Raw genomic sequence first — 20,486 nt, 5'->3', positions numbered from 1 at the left:
CTAGTTTATTCATTTATTCACAACTATAGTGAGTTTATGAGCCAGCTTGGGAGATCATTTCAAATTCACATTCCCTAACCCCTGCTCTGTCCCACTCTGTTCTGAATTAGTTTCACTAGGGTGAGATCTCTGACTTTCTCTTTGTAAACTTCTCAGTGATTGTGATGCTGGTATTCACTGGCCAGGCTTTGAAAAAACCCTGATTTACATGATGGTGATGAGAATAATTGCGTTGTAATAAACCTCATCTTTTGGTTAAAATGAAAAAAGGCATTATGGTTGCTGGTTATGTCCTAAGAACTGGGGTTGGAGAAGTGATAAATCAGCCCTTCCAGTGGGTAATGACAGCAGTAGAAAACAGCAGGGACTTGTCTGTCCTGGAGGTGATCAGGTGCACGTGTGTGGTACCTGTTTGTGTAAGACGGGAAGGAGCTAATGAGGAATGTCATGTTCCTTCCTTTCCCCAGGGCTATGTGGTCACCCATATTGGGGAAGGCGATAGCAGCAAAATGATGGAGTTCATGGTCTGGTGCCCTTTCTTTTGAGAAAGTATTATTAATACTGTTTTGACCACTGTATCGGTTTAGTTCAGGTTGTAAGCAAATCAGAAGCTGAGCAACAGTCCAAGGCGTTAATGAACTACCTGTAAAGGACATAGTAAAAGGTTTATTTTATATCTTTAAAGCATGGCTACCTTTCATTTTGGAATCAACAGTGCTACTTTCACAGTTTCAAAAGAGGGCTGCCTTTTATTTCCTTTTCTCTTTGTTTCACATCAACTGGAGACGATAGGGATACAAAGGCCAGTGAAACCTGTTCTGCTCTGAGGGACTCAGAGCCTGACGGCGAGATAGACACAGAGACAAACAAGTGCAGTAGAAAGTTACAGTTCTTGTCACCTGAGTGATCAGAATGTGGAATCAAGAAGGCTGGGGGAGAGGGGGAGGGGTGCTCAAGAGTCATAGCCTTTGAACTCAGGCTTGAACCGGAAGTCGTCCTTCACCAGGTGGCCCCGTGGAAAGCAGAAGAGGATACTGGACTGAAGGAGCATTATGCACAGAGGCCCCCAGTGTGGGGTGGAGAGGAGGGGGCGGTGGCCTAGGGGAGCATTTAGTGAGAGGGCAGGGCCTTGGCTGTCTCCGCGAGCGCTGGCCCTGCAGGCAGTGGTAGCCCTCGGAGGATGGAAGTAAAGCGCCAGCACGAGTACATTGTGTTCTCTATATGCTTGCGTGTCTTAGCAATACACCTGTTTTTAAACTAGTGACCTGGGCACCTGGCTGGCTCAGTTGGTAGAGCATGTGACTCTTAATCTGGGGATTTTGAGTTCACGTCCCACGTTGGGTGTAGAGATTACATAAAAAGAAAATCTTTAAAAATTTCATTTGAAAATGAATTGGAGACCTCCTTTCTCAAGGTTCACTAGAGGAGCTTTTAAAGAGGTATTTATAAGAACTTGGCTTGACGTATTGGGAGAAGGGTTTGGTAACCAGGAGATGCCAGTGCCAGTGGCAGACTCTCTCCTTGAACCCAACTTCAGGTGGCTCCTTGGGGCTGTTTCCTCAACTAGGTTTTGACTTTGGCCTTCATGTCTACCCTGTCCTCGCAATGCCTGGACAGCCTGATCTTAGCGAGGAATTCTGCTAAGTCAGTTAAGTGAGAATCCCCCCACCCTTGATGTCTGACCACCCTGGGTGTCCAATCACCCCCCACCTTGATGTCGAAGTTGTTGGCCTGCTTCAGCAAGAATTCTCTTCAGCCAGTTTCTCAGGAATCCCCTGACCCTGAGGTCTCCTCTTAGTAACTTTCCATCTGCTCACCTCCTCTCTCGATGCCATGACTCTGAATCCCCAGCTTCTTTACCATAATCAGAACTGGCCTCTCTCACCTGACCTAACACCTCTGCTGCAATAAGCTTGAAGAAAGCCTTCCTTACCCTTTAACAAATGTAAGAATAATTCTTTCTTTCTTTTTATTTATTTTTTTAAATTTATTTTTGAGAGAACGAGCGAGCACAAGTGGGGAAAGTGCAGAGGGAGACGGGGACAGAGGGTCAGAAGTAGGTTCCCTGCCAGCAGCAGAGAGCCCGATGTGGGGCTCGAACTCACGAACCGCGAGATCATGACCTGAGCTGAAGTCTGAGGCTTAACTGACTGAGCCACCCAGGTGCCCCTCTTTCTTTTTAACCCCAGTGAAGGAAAGATTCACGTTTCCTAATGAAATATTACACACAGCACTGTGGTTGTAGGTATTGAGGGTATGGTGAGAGAAGCCCACAGTAACCATAAAAATTCTGGTGGACCAGGAAGTAGAGCCTCTCCGTACTTAGGGCAGAGGGTAGTATGACCTAGAGGGACTGGGACAGGGATTTAGCGAAGGCTAGCGTTGCTAATTCATCATTCTTTCATGGTGTCCTGTCTGTGATTTTGGCAAGCAGGGACCACAGTTGACCCCAGGGAGATGATTATTTCGCCGGCTTATCTTGGGAGAGTCACTTAAGCTCTCTTTCTTCCTTCTGATGGTTACTGGAACGTCTCGTTTTGGTATTTACCTGTGAACCTGTTGTGCTCTGCTCTGGAGAGATTACTGATTGAATAGCACTACTAAGTCATGCCAGCGATCCTTCTGGCCGCTCTAAATTCTATTTTCTGCTTAAATACCAAAAACTAGAGGGAAATAAGTTGTGTACCAGTGGCCACTTGTTTAAACATGGGGAACTAACTTTTTAGTAAATTCTTAAACGCAAGTACCCAGAGGACATGCTAAGTAGGAAAGCCTTGAGTAGAGAAGGTTGATAACCAGCGTGGGTGATTACCTCTGCCTTTCTCTTTTCCCTTCCTCTCCAAGAAGGGAGAGAAATCAAGGGGAGGGAAGAGTGTGTTGGGAAGGAGACTCGGTTTTGCCAGAAGTGAATTATTTATCACGCTCCTGCTTCCAGCTCATATGCGTTTTGTGACCATACTTGTAAAGTGCACTGTGATTTCCTTAAACCTGTCCCACATATAATGCTACAGACTGCTTGGGACCAAGAGCTCTAGCTCTGAATCCCGTATCAATCCAGCTGCAGTGTCTGGCATAGTTGGCTTTCAGAAGTTACTGGAATTTCTTGCCTTGTTGTACAGAGAAGAGGAAGAATATGTTAGTAAAATACCTTCTCTCAAAGTACTTTAGCATGGTGCTGCACGCATAGTAGCTGCTTGGTGGGTGTTTAGTAAATAGATGCAGTTAAGATTCATTCATTCTCTGGAAGATTTTTAAGTACTTCACAAGTCTGAGGTGGTGCTGTGTGTACACAGTATTTACTTTTTACATTGTGGTCATTTTTTAATGAATGAGTTGTTTTGCAGAGAGATTTCCTTTCACCTCTGGTATTCATGTTCATAACTGAAAGTCATCAATTACATTTTTATTGCACTTTAAAAAATGTATTCAGAAAATGCATTGACATTTAAGTTGATTTGCGTATTAGCTTATGTTAGGCAATAATTACTGGATTTTTGTTAGATTTACTAAATATATCAGAACCTGAAGGCCTTAGAATAAAGCTTTGACTACTAGAGTGTTAAATTAAATCAAATCTAATGATTTAAAGAACAAACATCCATTGTGATTTCTGGCACGAGTTTGCTGTTAGGTTTCTGTACTCGTGGGAGTGAAAGGACTAGGAAGTTTCTGAAAGAATTTAATACCGTATTTTTAGATATAATTTAAGCAGATGTTTTCCTTTATCCCCCGGGGACTCTGCTATGTTAGCTCATAATATCTTGTGGCAGGCAGTAGTGAAAGGCCTCCCACAGGAGGTTTGGAGGCAGGGGAAATAAAACGCAGGCTCAGCCTCTCTAGGCCTGCCTCCTGAAGGGGAGTGAGTACCCTTTGTATACCCCCGTTCCGACGACATAAAGGCGGTATAACTTCTGGGCTAGGGGCACATGCTCTGAAGTCAGACTCTGTGGGTTCAAATCCCGGCTCTGCCATTTATTAGGTCTGTGATCGAGGGAAGCCACTTACTTCTTTATTCCTCTGGTTCTTTAGCTGTAAATGTAGTAAGGGCAATGACTACATTTTGGGTTGTTGTGAAGTGTAGATGATTGAATACATCTCATGCCCTTAGAACAGTGCCTGGCACCTAGTAGAAGGTACATAAGTGTTAGCTGCTCCTGCTGTTGTCATTAGTAGTAGTAGTTGTAGTAGTACATTTAGATGAAAGAAGTAAATATGCCAGGGGTTTAAGTGTTTACCTCAGGGTTACTGGATTATACATGATTTTAATTTTTTTTAATTCCTATATATTAAGTCATGGGTTTATATTCCTTTTTATACCAAAAATTATTAAAATTATAAATGTATAATGTGAACTATAACTTTATGGTGTACTAGAATACTTGTATTAGGTTTAGGAAAGCCAAGTGGGAAGCCGGATTACTCGTAAGTGGCTTGGTGAGCAAGGTATCGGCAGAGACAGAGGGTAGCTGTGTAGGGACGTCAGTGCTCTCAGTGGCTGCAGACGTACCTGCAGGGTTGTGTAATGCTTAAGAGCCCCAGCTTGGAGACTGGACATCCCCGGGGTTGATTTATTCCCAGCTTAGTCATTTATAAGGTGTATAGCATTAGGCGGGTTTCCTTATCTGTAAAATGAGAATAATACATACCTGGTCGGGCGGATTGTTGGTTTTCAGTTATTAGGTGCATATTACAAACTCTGCAGTAGCAGGTGTTCAGTGTTGGTACCGAAGAAGCAAAGAATTGAAACGAAGGTGATGAGGAAATTCACCTTGCTCGTCGAGATACATGTCTGCTCCTTCCCCACGGTAATGAAACGCACAGCTAAAGTCCTGTTCCTTGGGGTTCCCTGTCTCCCATGCTCACCATTTTCTTCATGTCAGTACGTCCTTTCTCCAGGCCAAGTACAAATACAGTTAGATTGATTACTGCTTTAAACATGCTAAATGGAATCTCTCTCTTGAGACTGCACTGATTTTATTGAACCCAAATATAAAGGCAAGTCTTAAGTCAGACATTTACATGTTGAAGATAATTTTGATGTCCTTGTGTATGCTGGAATCTAGCATCTTTTTCTGTCTTTTCTGAATTCTAGTGCTTATACCTTTTGCCTCTAGAAGTTTTAGAAGATAGCTTGAAAAGCAAGGTTTTGGTGGAGTTATGAAAAGTTCTAATTTTGTTTGGTTGCTGCTTTGGAGTCTGCTAGTACGAGGCTGAAATCCACAGTGCCATCCGTCAGGAAGGAGCCATGGATGTGATGGGAGAGAACAGGACACGGTGGAGTCGGTGAGGACAGACGGGAGCTCGTTTCTCTCTCTCACTGCTCTCCAAGCCGTAAGAGGGTGAGCTGCGGGCTGAGCTGATGCCCTGCTTCACAGGGCTCCCTGAGCATCTGGACCGGGATTCACAGCAGCCGAAGCAGGTGCTCCAGCAGGAGCTGGAGAGCCTCGAAGCCTGACTGCTGCCCGCTGCTTGCAGGACGTGCCAACAGATCATTTGAACCAGGCGTGGGCGGCAGCTGTGTCCGGCGTGGCACTGACCTTCAGAGCATATACGCGGCCGCTGTTGTAGTTCTGCCTTCCAGATCTTCTGCAAGTTTCTTGTAGAGGGAAGAGACTTTGGGAAATATAATTCCAGCTTAGCTAAATTTACCTTCTAGACGCCATCACAGCCCACCTTGGCCATCCCTTTGAAGTATGGGGTTTGGCCACATCTGTCTTAGTTAACTTCCGAATGAAGGTAATAGCAGAATTATACTTTTGCCTGATATGATGCCACTATTCTAAGTATACCAAAAACACACTAACCCTCTCCTCAAAAGAAGATATGAAGTCTCTTCATCTTTGGCTGATATTCGTTTCTCTTCTGCATCCCACTCTTGTTCTTATATTTTGTAACCTCAGTATTGAAATACAGAGTTAGCTAATGCTAACGCTTTAGCTTTGGGTGATAGGCAGATGAGGAAAAGGAATAGAAATAAAGAAGTAATTAATTTTTACACAAATATGTTCATACCACAATAAGAGGTCCTTTCTACAGTCCGTAGGTCTGCCACTGGTCACATGGTCACAGATGGTATTTATAATTTCCTTCTACTAATTTCATGTTGTATTTGTGCTCAGCAAATGCCTCAGCTGATTATAATTCCTTGTCTGGTGAGGTGCCCCCAAACTTGATTCCTGAGGAGTCTGACCCGTCAGAAATCATGCCTCTGTTGGGTTATTGTAATTTTCCATTAACACATCTCAGGACAAGGGAGAAGTAAGAGGTTCCCCAGAGGATCTGTGCATTTAAACATACGCCTCCTTACGCCATTATGTAATAGCCGCCCAGTTTCCCCTTGACAGTCAGGATCAGTCACCCCAGCCAGGACAGTAACCCCCTTCTTTGTCTGCCGAGTCCCTGGCGTGCAGCCGTGTCTGCTTGCAAGGTGCGAGACCACTGCTGTGACACCTGCTGGAGGAACTCCTCCCTTAGTGACCGAGACCCCGATGCTAGCAGAACACGGAGTTGTAGGAAAGAAAACCTTTTCTGATGGAAAGAAAAACTTTTCTGATGGGTCATTAAGGCTGATAGTGAGAGGAGCTATTCCAATTTCTGTCTCTTGATTCCTAGACCTCTGAATCCTGGCTTTGGGAGAAGCAGCCCGTGTATTAGTCCCCGACTCAGAGTACAGACTGCTTCCTGGAAGATGTTACCCCAGCCCTGCAAGGTGTCACCCAGCTGGCATCATACAGTCTGTAAAAGGCCTTTCCACTGGTTCTCACCCCAGCTGCTTCAGGGTCCTGTGGATATAATAAGAGGAGCAGATTCTCCAAGCATGAACCCATTGCCATGCTTCATTTGCTGTAAAATTAGTTCCTTGCTTAGAAGCAACGCTGTGTGCAGTATCATGATGGTGAAAAGTGTAGGCTGTTAGTCTACCCGTGGTGGTTGTGCCGTAAGTATTGTGATCAGGGAAGGCATCTTCATATCTGCAGCAAACGTTTATTCCAGTGAGATCAAAACACTGCCCCTTCTATGCTGAAGGTGGTCTGATTCAGTCAACCTGCCACCAGGTAACTGGCTAACCTCACCCCTTCCCCCTGGGAACTGTTACTTGGGGGAGCTCAATCTTATCCTTGCAGTTGGCAGATTAGCCTTGGTGAGTGTTAGTCATGTTGCTAGGAAGATGGGTGGCTAGAGAAAGAGGCTGATAGCTTTAGCATGAATCGTCTTCAGTGAGCATTCACTTGGGACACGGCTGTGTCCACACGCTGTGCTCTTCAGGGAGACCTAGCCCCATGCTTCTTCCTCGCCATTAATTTTCAATCCAGTTCCTTCTGGGTCCTTGATCAACTCAGCCAAGCTGCTAGCACCAGTCTGTGAATCTCTGTAGATCCATACTTTACACTCTCTTTGCAAGTGAGATAAACAGTTGAGTGCACTGCTTAAAGCTCTGCCCACTGTAACTTTGCCACTGTTCCTTCAGTGCCACCAGAGTGCGGCTGGAGTGTGCCAGTGGTCCCCTGAGCCGTCCCAGCATACTGTGCAGAACCAGCTATAAACTAGGCTTGGAGGCTTTTATTGCTCTTATCAGCTGGTCTCCCCAGGAGTCCACAGACGTGGGGTTAGACAAAATAAGCAGCGTAGCAAGAGTGTGGGTCAAGTGCCAGTCTACCACTTGCACACGCAGCTTGACTTGTGCCTTCAGGACTCGCTCAAGCCCTGTGTAACATGTGCCACTTCCATTGGGTCGTGGAATGTTGTTGCAGGAGCCCAGAAGGTTTTGGGTTGGTGACTCAAGCAACACCCGGGTCATGATGGGAAGCTCACATCGAATGGCACCTTGGTGGCCTGTGGTCCACTGTTCAGTCCCTTCTGCCTCTCAATAGCAAGCCAGAAGGTCTTCCCGCAAAGAGAATAGGTCTCTACAGAGGATGGCTTAGCTTTGCTCCAGCATGTTGAAAGTTTACCCTGTGATTCACTTGTAAGGGCCCACCGAAGGCTTCGTACTTGGTTTCTCTGTGCCGTAGTCTGCAAGCACCAGTGAGTGTTCTGGGTTCCAGTGGTAGGGTAGCCTGATGACAGCCTGAGACTTGTTACAGAAACCTGTTTTTCTGGCCCCCATTAAAAACTGGTAAGCTTTCAGGTGACCTGTACTGATAATGAAGTATAGTTTGCTTTCAAAATTCACATCCATGGTGTCTCATCTTTTTTAAGGGTAAAAGGGACCAGATACACCCAATTTGTTCTTCGCTCTGGAAGAGAGATCCCAACATATCCTAGACCAGTAGATTCCTAGGAATTTCACTGAGGAAGCAGACCCCTGAATTTCTGTGGGATTTATTGCCAACTTTTTGGCACATGTGTATCTTAGTCAAGGTATATAGACTAGTTGTTACTTCCTGCTTACCTGGTATAATCAGCATAATATCATCAACATAATAGACCCCTGTGATTTCCTGTGGAAGGAAAGGTGATTAAGGTCCCTATGGACTAGATCAGTGGTTCTCAACTGAGGGCGGTTTTGCCTCCCAGAGGACATTTGGCAATGTCTGGAGACATTTTTGTTATCACAAGTGAGGGGCAGGCATCTGGTAGTAGAGGTGTGGGATGCTGATAAACATCCCATGGTGCCCAGAACAGTCCCCTATCAAGGGATTATCTGGCCCCAAATGTCTATGGTGCTGAGATTGAGAAACCCTGGACCACGTTATGACATAGGCTGGAGGTGTGAAGTGCCCCACGGTAGCACAGTGAAGAAGCCACAATCCGTTCAAACGTTTTTTACTAACAAGCACAGAGAAAAACCAGGGGTTTCATGGATTTGATCCAGCAAGGAAACCACATCTAGAGTAGCAGTTGTAACTGGAATTACCAGCTGCTTTAAGCTTTTTTGAAATTTGCTCTCATTTCCTGAGATTTATGTGTCTGCACAGGACAGAGAGATGAGTCGAATGGGGGTGTGGGAATTAGCATCTCTGCGTCTCTATAGAGGCACTAATCCCTGCGGCCCCTCCAGGAGGCAGTATTGCTTTTGGTTTACTGTTTTGCTAAAGTCACATAGTTCTGATCCTTTTCACCTGCCCTTCCCCCGGCATTTTAGCCCTCTAATCACTCGTGGGTTAGCGAACCAGAGCATAGGTTTGGCAGATGCCAAGTATGTAAATTCCTACTGTCTCTTCCAGGACTGGGGAGGGAACCACAGGATGGATTTCGGGACCCACTGTTTCCACTATGAAATGGGCCCAATCCAGAAATTCAGTGATTATCTGATTTCCTTAAGCTCCTGCTCTGACTGGTTTATCATAGTGGAGTTTGGGTCTTGAGGAATTATTGTTAGTTTGGAGACAGTATGGATTTTTTTCCCCTCCACATCCGCCAGTGCATAGTCAGCCAAGTAAATTGCAACAGTAAATTTTGAGGAGAGTTAGGAGGAAGATTTACAGAATGCATTTTGGGGTAAATAGGATTGTCTTTCTTCAAAGACCCAGCCTTCCCCTCATTCAAGGGTCTCTGGGTCTTTGAACTGAGTCAAGTCTTGGAATTGTTTGAGGGACTATAACTGTATTTTGATTTAAGTCACAGTGAGAGCTACAAAAGCACCTGACCTAGACCCATACCATAACATTTCTACTTTCTAAATCTTGCACAAATTTCTTGTGGCCAGTAACTTGGAACCATCCTGAGAAGGGAATTTCGGGAAAACACTGCATTCCAGCTAAGTTGACAGGACCAAGCCACCACAGTTATGTTGAGGACAAAGGTGTTGTTGTTATTACTCATGCTGACTGTGGGTAATTTGACTTTTCTGATCTGTGTTGCTTATATGTACTCATCAGTTACTGCCTCAGTTTATTAGTCATTTTGGAATCGCTGAGATTAGGGCCACTAGTGTAACCGTGTACAAGTCCAGGAGCACCGTTCACACGGATTAGGATGCATAAGGCATGCTCTGAAGTTGCACAACACAGCGGCCTTGCTAGGGTTAACATGTGACTCAGTGTGTGACTGACAGATGATGAGGGTATTCCTGGCTTCTGATTGTTTGAGCTCTTTCTGATTAGAATGTTAACTGGTGATGTGCATTTAGAAGATTACAGCTTTTAGGGCGCCTGAGTGGCTCAGTCGTTTAAGTGTCTGACTCTTGATTTCAGCTCAGGTCTTGATCTCAGGGTCATGAGTTCAAGCCCTGTGTTGGGCTCCACACCGGGCATGAAGGCTACGTTAAAAAAAAAAAAATTGCAGCCTTTGATAACTACTCTCTCAAGGAAGTAATATTGTATGGTTTGTTTAGATAGCACATGGGAGATTTTTTTTCTCTAAATTTTTGGACAGTGTTCAAAACAGTAACTTTGGCAAATGAAATGACTCCAAATATATTCTCCCCCCTCCTAAAAAATGGATAAAAATCTATATATTTTATTATATGAATATTTAGAACAATTGGGTGTATATGTTTAGTGTTGCACTTCATGGTGTGGTTTTCACTGTCCTTAGTATGTAAGCATGTAATGATCATATAAAAACCAGATCTCTAAGTCACAGTCAAGTAAAAAGTTGGCGAGTGGCTGTTTCAAATTGAGGTAACTTTGACATACAGAGAAATGCACAGATTGTTTGAGTATAGTTCAGTGAGTTTTGATAAAAAGTATATATCACCCCCAGTAGAGATAAGGAACATTTACATAATATCCCAGAAAACTCACTTCTGCCATCTTTGGAGAGTTAATAAATGCAAAAACCAAAAAACTGATAAAACTAAACACACAGGGAAAGAACACTCCAAGAAGTGAAAATAATGGGACAATTTGAATGTAAGTTTGTTTAAAATAGTTTTTAAGACAGGAATTCAAAATCATAATCACAAATGCAAATAAATAACCTAATTAGAGAGCTATACAGAAATTTTAGAAATGTAATACATAGTCATTGGAATTGAAAACTCAGTGGAATACAGCAGCATTTAAGGCTCAGAATTCAAGCAGTAGGTTGTACCTACTTTCAAGATGGATGTGAAGGACCTGAGGAAATGTCTTAGAATGAATCATAGAGAAATAGACATTGAGAATATCAAACAGTGATTAAGAAATATAGAAAATAGAATGAAAAAGTACTACTTATGTTTGATAGACATTCTAGAAAGAGGTTATGGAGGAAATCTTTAAGAGGCAATTTTTGAAAAAGTGATGGCTAAGAATTCTCCAGAATTGAAGAAATGTTGATCTTCAGAGTGATGCATACTGAATACCCAGCAGAATAAATAAGAAGAAATCCATTTGAATTGCAACCTCAAAATAGAAGGAAAATCTGAATGGCAGTCAAAAAGAAAACATGATTTCCAACATAACAACAGTTAGACGAACAGTAGAGTTCTCATCAACAATAATAAATACATTAAAAACGGGTTAATACCTTTACATAATGTGACAGAAATAACCATCAACTTCAAATTCTCTTCTTGACCAAAGAATCCTTTAAGAGTAAGGACCATAAACTGGTATTTTCAGATAAATGAAGACTGGGCATTTTCTACTTACATAGCCTTAGTTCTTTAACTCCTAAAAAATGTAGCTCAGGAAGAAGGAAATAGAATCTAGAAGAAAGGAGTTGGGTGCAAGAGACTATAACAAACAAATTTTAGGTTGGTAAATATAAATACTGTAAAACCAACAAAAAGCAATTGCTTATATTTAGGATGTTGGGAGAAAAGTGAACAGAAATTCTAGATAAGAATAATTGTGGAAAACAACAGGAGAAACATTGGAGCTGAATCTTCTGGGATCTTCGGTTGTTAGAGAGGAGGATGGAAAATGGATTAGTTTTTATTTTTTTTAATGGTTTATTTTTTATTTTTTATTTTTGAGAGAAAGAGAGAGACTGCATGAGCAGGGGAGGGTCAGAGAAAAGAGGGAGACACAGAATCCGAAGACAGGCTCCAGGCTCTGAGCTGTCAGAGCCTGACGCGGAGCTCGAACCCTCAAACCAGTGAGATCATGACCTGAGCCGAAGTCTTACTCTCAACCGACTGAGCCACCCAGGTGCCTGTATTTTTTAAATTTAAGGTTATATTATGTATTTTAAAACTTTAAAGAAAGGTCCTCTCAGTGGATGCAAAGAAAGCATTTGACAAAATACAGCATCCTTTCTTTTTTGTTGTTTTTTTTTTATTTATTTATTTCTAGGAGAGAGAGAGAGAGACAGCGTGAGCAGGGGAGGGTCAGAGAGAGAGGGAGTCACAGACTCTGAAACAGGCTCCAGGCTCTGAGCTGGCAGTCAGCACAGAGCCCCACGCGGGGCTCAAACCCACGAACCGCGAGATCATGACCCAAGCGAAAGTCGGACGCTCAACCGACTAAGCCACCCAGGCGCCCCTACAGTATCCTTTCTTGATGACCTTCAAGATAATAGGATCGTACCTCAAGATCAAGATCATAAAAGCCATATATGGAAGACTCACCTCTTATATCATCCACAGTGGGGAAAAACTGAGAGCTTTCCCCTTAAGGTCAGATATACGACAAGGATGTCCACTCTCACCGTTATTCAACAGAGTGGTAAAGTCCTAGCCTCAGCAGTCAGACAACACAAAGAAATAAAAGGCATACAAATTGGCAAGGAGGAAGTCAAACTCTCACTCTTCGCAGATGATATGACACTCTATGTGGAAAACTCAAAAGATTCAACCAAAAAACTGCTAAAACTGATCCATGAATTTAGCAAAGTCGCAGGATATAAAATCAATGCACAGAAATTGGTTGCATTTCTATATGCCAGTAATGAAGCAGCAGAAGGAGAAATCAAGGAATTGATCCCATTTACAATTGCACCAAAACCCATAAAATACCTAGGAATAAACCTAACCAAAGAGGTGAAAAATTTACACACTGAAAACCATAGAAAGCTCATGAAAGAGATTGAAGAAGACACACACACAAAAATAGAAAAACATTCCATCCATGCTTATGAATTTGAAGAACAAATATTGTTAAAATGTTGATACTACCCGAAGCAATCTGCATATTCATTGCAATTCCTATCAAAATAACAACATTCTTAACAGAGCTGGGACAAGCAATCCTAAAAGTTGTATGGAACCAGAAAAGACCCCAAAAAACCAAAGCAATCCTGAAAAAGAAAACCAAAGCTAGAGGCATCACAATTCAGATGTCAGAATGTTGTGTTCATCCAGGCAGTATGGTACTGGCACAAAAACAGACGCAGATCAGTGGAACAGAATGGAGAACCCGGAAATGGACTCACAAAGTTAGGACGGCCAACTAATTGTCAACAAAGCAGGAAAGACTATCCATTGCAATAAAGACAGTCTCTTAAGCACATGGTGTTGGAAAACTGGACAGCAACATGCAGAAGAACAAACCTGGACCACTTTCTTACACCACATACAAAAGTAAACTCAAAATGGATGAAAGACCTAAATGTTAAGACAGGAACCCATTAAAATCCTAGAGGAGAAAGCAGGCAGAAACCTCTTTGACCTCGGCTACAGCAACTTCTTACTCAACCTTTCCAGAGGCAAGAGAAACAAAAGTGAAAATGCACTATTGGGACCTCATCAAAAGATAAAGCTTCTGCAAGGCGAAAGAAACAATCAGCAAAATTAAAAGGCAACCAACAGAATGGGAGAAGGTATTTGCAAATTACATATCATATAAAGGGTTAGTATCCAAACTCTGTCAAGAACTAATCAAACTCAACACTCACAAAATGAATAATCCAGTGAAGAAATGGGCAAAAGACATGAATAGACACTCTTCCACAGAAGACATCCAGGTGGCTAATAGACACATGAAAAAATGCTCAGCATCACTCATCAGGAAAATAAAACTCAAAACCACAATGAGATACCACCTCACACTTGTCAGAATGGCTAAAATTAACAACTCAGGCAACAACAGATATTGGTGAGGATGTGGAGAAAGAAAAACCCTTTTGCACTGCTGGTGGGAATGTAAACTGGTGCAGCCACTCTGGAAAACAGTATGGAGGTTCCTCAAAAAATTAAAAAATAGAACTACCTTATGACCCAGCAATTGCACTATTAGGTATTTACCCAAAGGATGCAGGTGTGTTGTTTTGAAGGGGCACGCGCACCCCAATGTTTATAGCAATGCTATTGACAATAGCCAAATTATAGAAAGAGCCCAAATGTCCATCAACTGATGAATGAATAAAGAATATGTGGTGTGTATATGCATACATATACATTATATTATATATAATGGAGTATTACTCAGCAATCAAGAAGAGTGAAATCTTGCTGTTTGCAGCAAAGTGGATAGAACTAGAGTGTGTTATGCTAAGTGAGATTAGGCAGAGAAAGATAAATATCATAGGATTTCACCCATATGTGGAATTTAAGAAACAAAAGAGATGAGCATAAGGGAAGGGAAACAAAAATAACATAAAAACAGGGAAGGAGACAAAAATAAGAGACTCTTAAATACAGAGAACACACTGAGGGTTCCTGGAGGGTTTGGGGTAGGGAGATGGGCATTGAAGAGGGCACTTACTGGGATGAGCACTGGGTGTTATATGTAGGGGATGAATCATTATAGCACTATATGCTAACTAACTTGGATGTAAATTAAAAATAAATAAATAACTTTAAAGAAATAGAACATATGCCAGCTTGGAGCAGGGAGGAAAACCAGTAGAAGGAAGAGAAATGGAGGGGTGGGGCGGTGAATGGTAAAATAATCACAAAACAAATATAAGAAAATTAAACTCTCCCATTTAAAGAAAGGGTTTCTCAGCTTGGATAAAAACTAATAACACCTCACTACAACTATTTAAAGGTGACTAAAACTTAATGGCAATGAAAGGAGGGAAAGGGTGATAAAAACCTGGTATATTAATGTTATTTTCAGACCAAAAAGATAAAGAACATCATTAGAGATAAAGTTAGTACCCTAAACCATCAAATATATTATTCACAAGGAGCTGTATTCAGTAATCCGTCAGTATGTAACAATGTGCCTCCCGTATATTAAGCAGAAAAAATTATATGTTAAAGAAATTGATAAATAGATGGTCTTTTAGAAACATCTGTAATGATAAAATTTGTAAGAATCAACAAAAACTGAACAAACAGAATAGGTTTTATTCAGTGGATCTGTGTAGATTTGTGTACTCCAGACAGAATATACTCTTGTCTTTGAACATATATAGAACATTTCAGCTAAAGTACAATTAGGATGAAAATTTATTACCCTGATGACACAAATTAGAAAATAAATGACTAAGAATTAATTCATGAGTTTTAGAAAGTAGACTAAATAGGTTCAGGTCCCTTTCGAGGCTTAAAGAACAGGGTAAACATAAGGAAAGTGGAAGGAAAGACATCATGAGAATTAGAGCAGACATTGATGACATAGAAAAACAAAGGAAACAGAGAAATCAGTGACACCAAAAGCTGACTCTTTGAAAAGATGCAGAAACAAGAAAGAGGTGCTCAGGACAGGGCGCTGGTGCGTGCCAAGGTCTTGCGCTGGAGAGGAGGTGCAGAGGGCACTTAGGAGGAGGATCTGGAGAGTCTTGTGTTGCTTCTAGAAGCCAGGAGAATAAAGAAAAGGGTCAACTGTGTCACAAGCAACTTGTATTGTTTGACCAGAGATAAGCGATAACCTTGACAAGACTGGTGGCGGTGAAATGATGGAGACGAGCCTGGCTGGCTTGGGTGGAAACAAAGATTGAGAAGTGGTGACAACAGCTTACAAACAGTTGCAAAACCTTCTTTGAAGAACTTTTTATGTGGACGAAGCGGAGCAATAGACTCAGAGTTGGGGGGGGGGGAGGGAGGGGAGCTGTCATCCTGAGAGAATCTTCTCTTGATATGACAGACAAGGGGGTGTTTGTATGCTACTGAAGTCCATTGGCGAGGGAGGAGTTAATGAGTCAGGGGAGCCGGAGCAAGTGCAGAAGCAAAGCCCTTGAAAAGGTGAGACTGAATGGGAGCCAGAGCAGGGGAGGTGGTTTGGGTCTTTGATAACAGCAGGGATGTTTCATGAAGGTTGTGGATAGACTGTCGTTCTGCTGTGAACACTGAGCATCTCTGTAATTGTTTATGATTAATAAACTATTATTAAGCAAAACATAGTTGGCAAGTGGGGCTGTCAGGGGGAGGGGGAGAAAGCATGCCATGAAGGTTGAGAGAAGGGTAAGGTGAGCGTCCTCACGGGAGAGGGGATTGTTGGAGGATTGAGGCCGAAAGCGTGAGTGCGGTCAGGTCGCCCCCTCGTAGGTGTGTGTCGCAGTGCTGGGTTGTTGAGGTGCGGGTGTGGGGCAGCAGCACCGAGGCTTTGCCAAGCACGTACAAAAGGGTTTGTGGGGGGCGCCTGGGTGGCTTAGTCGGTTGAGCGTCCGACTTTCGCTTAGGTCATGATCTCGCGGTTTGTGGGTTCGAGCCCCGCGTCGGGCTCTGTGCTGACTGCCAGCTCAGAGCCTGGAGCCTGTTTCGGTCTGTGACTCCCTCTCTGACCCTCCCTGCTCACGCTGTCTCTCTCTCTCTCTCTCTCTCTCTCTCTCTCTCTCCTAGAAATAAACATTAAAAAAAAATTTTTTTTTAAAAAAAAGGGGGTTGTGGGAAGCAGGGCAGTTAAGGATGTGTGCAAGGCAGTGCGCTTGTAGTAGAGGGTCCTGGCCCGCCACCTGGGTGCAGAGATGAGGCAGGACCTGCTGGGCGGGAGTGGTAGTGAGCAGGGGGCAGGACTCGTGGGTCAGAGGTTGCTAAGGTTGAGGAAGGCTCTGATGATTCCAGTGCAGGTTATCGGGGACAAGAGTTAACTGCATCAAATAAATGCTCTAAATGCTCTGAGCTTCTCTGTGACAAGGCTTAATTAGAGAGGATACGTGAAAAGTGAAAGTCACAACTAACAAAATCAGGAGCACAATTTGATTATAATATTCATGTCAGTTTGTGACAAGATTTAAGTACTTTTGGAAAGGTCCGTACCATTCTTACACACATGGTCAGAAAATTTTTCTTCATACTGTCCGAGTTATAATTAAGATCTGCTGGATAGTATAGACAATGGTTACAGACAAGTGGTTAATGAAAATTGGGCTTGGGTGAATGAAGGGACAGCGTGTTAATGAATAAAAGATCAAGTGTTCTGTGTTTGGAGTTCGGCCAGGCAGCTGTTCATTGTGTTTTGTTTACTTCTAGGTATTCTAGATTTCAGAATTTTACTGATAAAATTTGTAAAAACAAACTCCCCCCCCCGCCATGAAACTAAAAACCTTTTGTAAGTGGAATGAGGTTGCCAACTTTTTGCCAAATAAGTGGGGAAAACTTAGCATGAGCTATTAACATAAAGGACAGAACACCACCAAATGAATACAAAGACTTGGCCTTGAAATAAAAGATGGTCCTTTTAAGAGGGACCATTTGACAATTTTATACTAATATACATTTACATGTATACCCAAATATATTTTCCTTAGTTTGCTCAGGACTTGTATAAACCTCCACCCATGTGGGTACATTTCACAACCGCCTAACTTGGGGGGGGGGGCACCTGGGTGGCTCAGTTGGTTAAGTGTCTGACTCCTGATTTTGGCTCAGGTCATGATCTCACAGTTGGTGAGTTCAAGCCTCGAATGAGGCTCTGTGCTGACAGCGTGGAGCCTGCTTGGGATTCCCTCTCTCCTTCTTTCTGCCCCTCTCCTGCTCATGTGTTCTTTTCTCTCAAGAATAAAAAAATTATTTAAAAAAAAAAAAGAAACACCTAACTTGGGAGAATGTAGGCAGGTGCCTTTTGCTGATAATGTCATCAGCACAGACAGTAGCTAAGGTGGAATCTTAGCCATGATGAAGGACTTTGAAGTTCCTCATAGAATGGCAGGGTTTTCCACTAAATGGTCAAGATCCTCTATAAACTCCCACCCCCCGCCCCAAGCCAGTACATTCTGTACATACTCGTGCCCCTCCTCATACTGTGTTCAAGTAGGTAGCTTGGTCAGAGGTAGGCACTGGGCTTGAGGTACAAATCTCTTGGCTAATTGGGATGGTCTTTCATTGCCGTACCTGCAGAATGTGGTTCATAGAGTGGTGCTCAATAAATGTCTGAGATGAACCTAAATGAAATAACCTTTATGAATGTCAGCTCCCAACAGTGGAAGGAAAAAATCCTTTGAAGGTAAAGTAATGCAGTTTTTTTTATTTTGGTGAATAGTAAATAAAACCTGCAAAGACAATGAAGAAGATTACTTAAAGAGATAACACAAAAGCCTGAATTATTTACCTGAATTAATTACCTGGATAATAACGGGTAACATTTATTGAATGCTTACAGAGTACCTCACTGTATCGTGGATTATTCATCCATTTACTCACCAAATACTAAGTTCCTCCTTGGGTTTTCTGGGCACTGCTTCTAGCTAGGCATGAGGGATGTAGAGGAAAGTAAGTCAGACACATTTCTGCTCTTACAGGGGAAGGTCTATGAAAACAGGTACTTTTGAAAAGATAACATAATTTGAGATAGTAGTAAGCAATATCAAGAAAGTAAAGGAGAGTTAAAGGATGGAGAGAATCCCTCAAGAAGCTGTTTTAGAAATGGTGCTTGGAGAACGCCCCTCTTGCAGTTGGGTGACAGTTGAGCTAGCTCTTTGAAGGAGGTACTATCGTCACATCTTTTTCCACTTGTGGTGACCCAGGAATACTCATGCTCAGCAACCTGCTCAAGGACACACAGCTCATAAATCGCAGGGCCAGGAGTTAAGCCAGGTAGCCGGGCTCCAGACCCATTTCTTTTAATCACCACGCCAGAGGCTGTAGAAATGAATAATCAAGCCCTGCTTCCCCTGGAAATGTTTTATTTGAACCCAGCCATGTTTTGCTTTAGAAAACTGATGATCCAGAGTGCCTGGCTGGCTCCAGTGGGGCATGGGGCTGTTGGTCTCAGGACTGTGAGTTCTAGACCCATGTTGGGTGTAGAGGTTACTTAAAAAGAAAAATCTTCTAAAAAGAAAAAAAGAACACCGTTAATCCTATTTAGGTGGACTGAATGCTCTCCATTGTGTGGTCTTCCCTTTCGACCATTTCCTTGTCAATTAGCACTTCCATGAGAGGACATCAGTAGAAAAGAGAGGGGTTACCAAGTAAAATGGATTACATGCTTATTTGTTAAAAACATTAGCTTGATGAGGGACAGAGCAAAAACCATTGTGTTAAATGGCTTTTAAATAGCCTTGCAATTTAATTTCTCCCTGTTTTTTGCGATTTTAATTTAATACAGATACTTTACAGTTTTTTTGTTTCACGTTTTTTGTTTTAGGGGGCAGGGGGAGGTTGGTTTTTTGGCTTTTTTGTCCCGAAGCTCCTTTTGTGGCTCAGAGTGAAACTGTATTTTAACTAAAGGTTGTGTGTAGTCGCAAGAGTATCAGACACCAGATCGAGGGAACCCACAGACCTATGCATCTTTGGGTGTTTGCTCATGCGTTCTACACCTGAGAGAGCCTGTTGCAGGCCGAGTATCTTATACAAAGTGTTTTGCTTTGCTTGAGGTGAGACAAATCAGCAGTCTCTCTGCCCTCTGGGGATGTACAATTAATTATTTACTTATAGTGATAATTGCTGGAAAGTTGAAAGTCCAGATGTGTATGCAAATTGTTTCCTATACATATATTCTCCAAGTAGGTCCCATATGGTACAAGGTGGGTGAAAGAAGAGCTACTGAATTACAGCTCTGGCGGCCGGAGAATAACCGGTGCATGTTGGGAAACGGCCCTCGCTGCTGGAAAGACCGACAGAGTCCGCGTGGTACAGCCCGCTTCCCGACTGCTGTGTCACAGCCAGACTGTACCGCTTGTTCCCACTAACCTTGAATATCTAGGGCCATTTCCTGTCCTTGCATTTATTCCTTCAGCAGTTAATACTTCTCAATTAACATGATCAATTAATATTTGTTAAATTGGACTTAATAATGTGATGATGTTGAAGTGCAGTGGTTTCATTTGATTCCCGAGATAATACTATTTTTTTCATCTTTAAGACAGTTCATTCAAATACCAAAGGGGAAATTCTCAAAATACTTTCCTGTTTGTTCTCATTCTCTTCCTTACAAGATTGTGGCCTCTCTTTCTCTCTCATTCTGGTTTTTGTGTTTTTTTTGTTTTTTTTTTGAGGGAGGAAAATTCTGCTTCTGTTATAATTTAGGTCAGTACAAAGCTATCTATTTTATGCGAAAGGATATAAAATCCCAAGTGTGTACCGTTGTATTTTATATTTCAGTAAGGTATTGTTTATAACAGCTCTTGGACTAAGAATGGACTAGTAGATGTGGAAAATGGGCATAGTTCAAGGGGGAAATTACTACGTTTTAATCATATCACTCAGATATTTTTCCATCTCTTTCTCCCTGAGCATTTAAGCCATAGGGTAGATGATCTGTTTTCCTAGCAGTGACCATCACTTGGAGCCTGTGTATCAGCTAATAAGTGCTTTTGGGTTGATGCCACAACAGCGAGGTCATTCTGGAGGC

At 42.5% G+C, this 20,486-nt stretch overlaps 1 protein-coding gene across 1 annotated transcript in view; it reads left to right on the top strand.

Annotated features, from left to right (window-relative positions):
• Nucleotides 1-275: 275 nt before the first annotated feature.
• Nucleotides 276-20,486, top strand: part of MARK1 (microtubule affinity regulating kinase 1) — a 103,825-nt gene continuing 83,614 nt past the window's right edge. The window contains exons 1-2 of the mRNA XM_039250604.1: nucleotides 276-524; nucleotides 6,345-6,572. Coding sequence (XP_039106535.1) covers nucleotides 276-524; nucleotides 6,345-6,572 — 477 coding nt within the window. The remainder of the gene's footprint in view (nucleotides 525-6,344; nucleotides 6,573-20,486) is intronic.

The sequence above is a fragment of the Hyaena hyaena genome, unplaced genomic scaffold, assembly GCF_003009895.1.
Source record: "Hyaena hyaena isolate Hyena2069 unplaced genomic scaffold, ASM300989v1 scaffold_374, whole genome shotgun sequence".
Taxonomy (NCBI): Eukaryota; Metazoa; Chordata; class Mammalia; order Carnivora; family Hyaenidae; genus Hyaena; species Hyaena hyaena.
The sequence above is the reverse complement of the archived record's forward strand: the minus strand, read 5'-3'. Positions and strand labels throughout refer to the sequence as shown.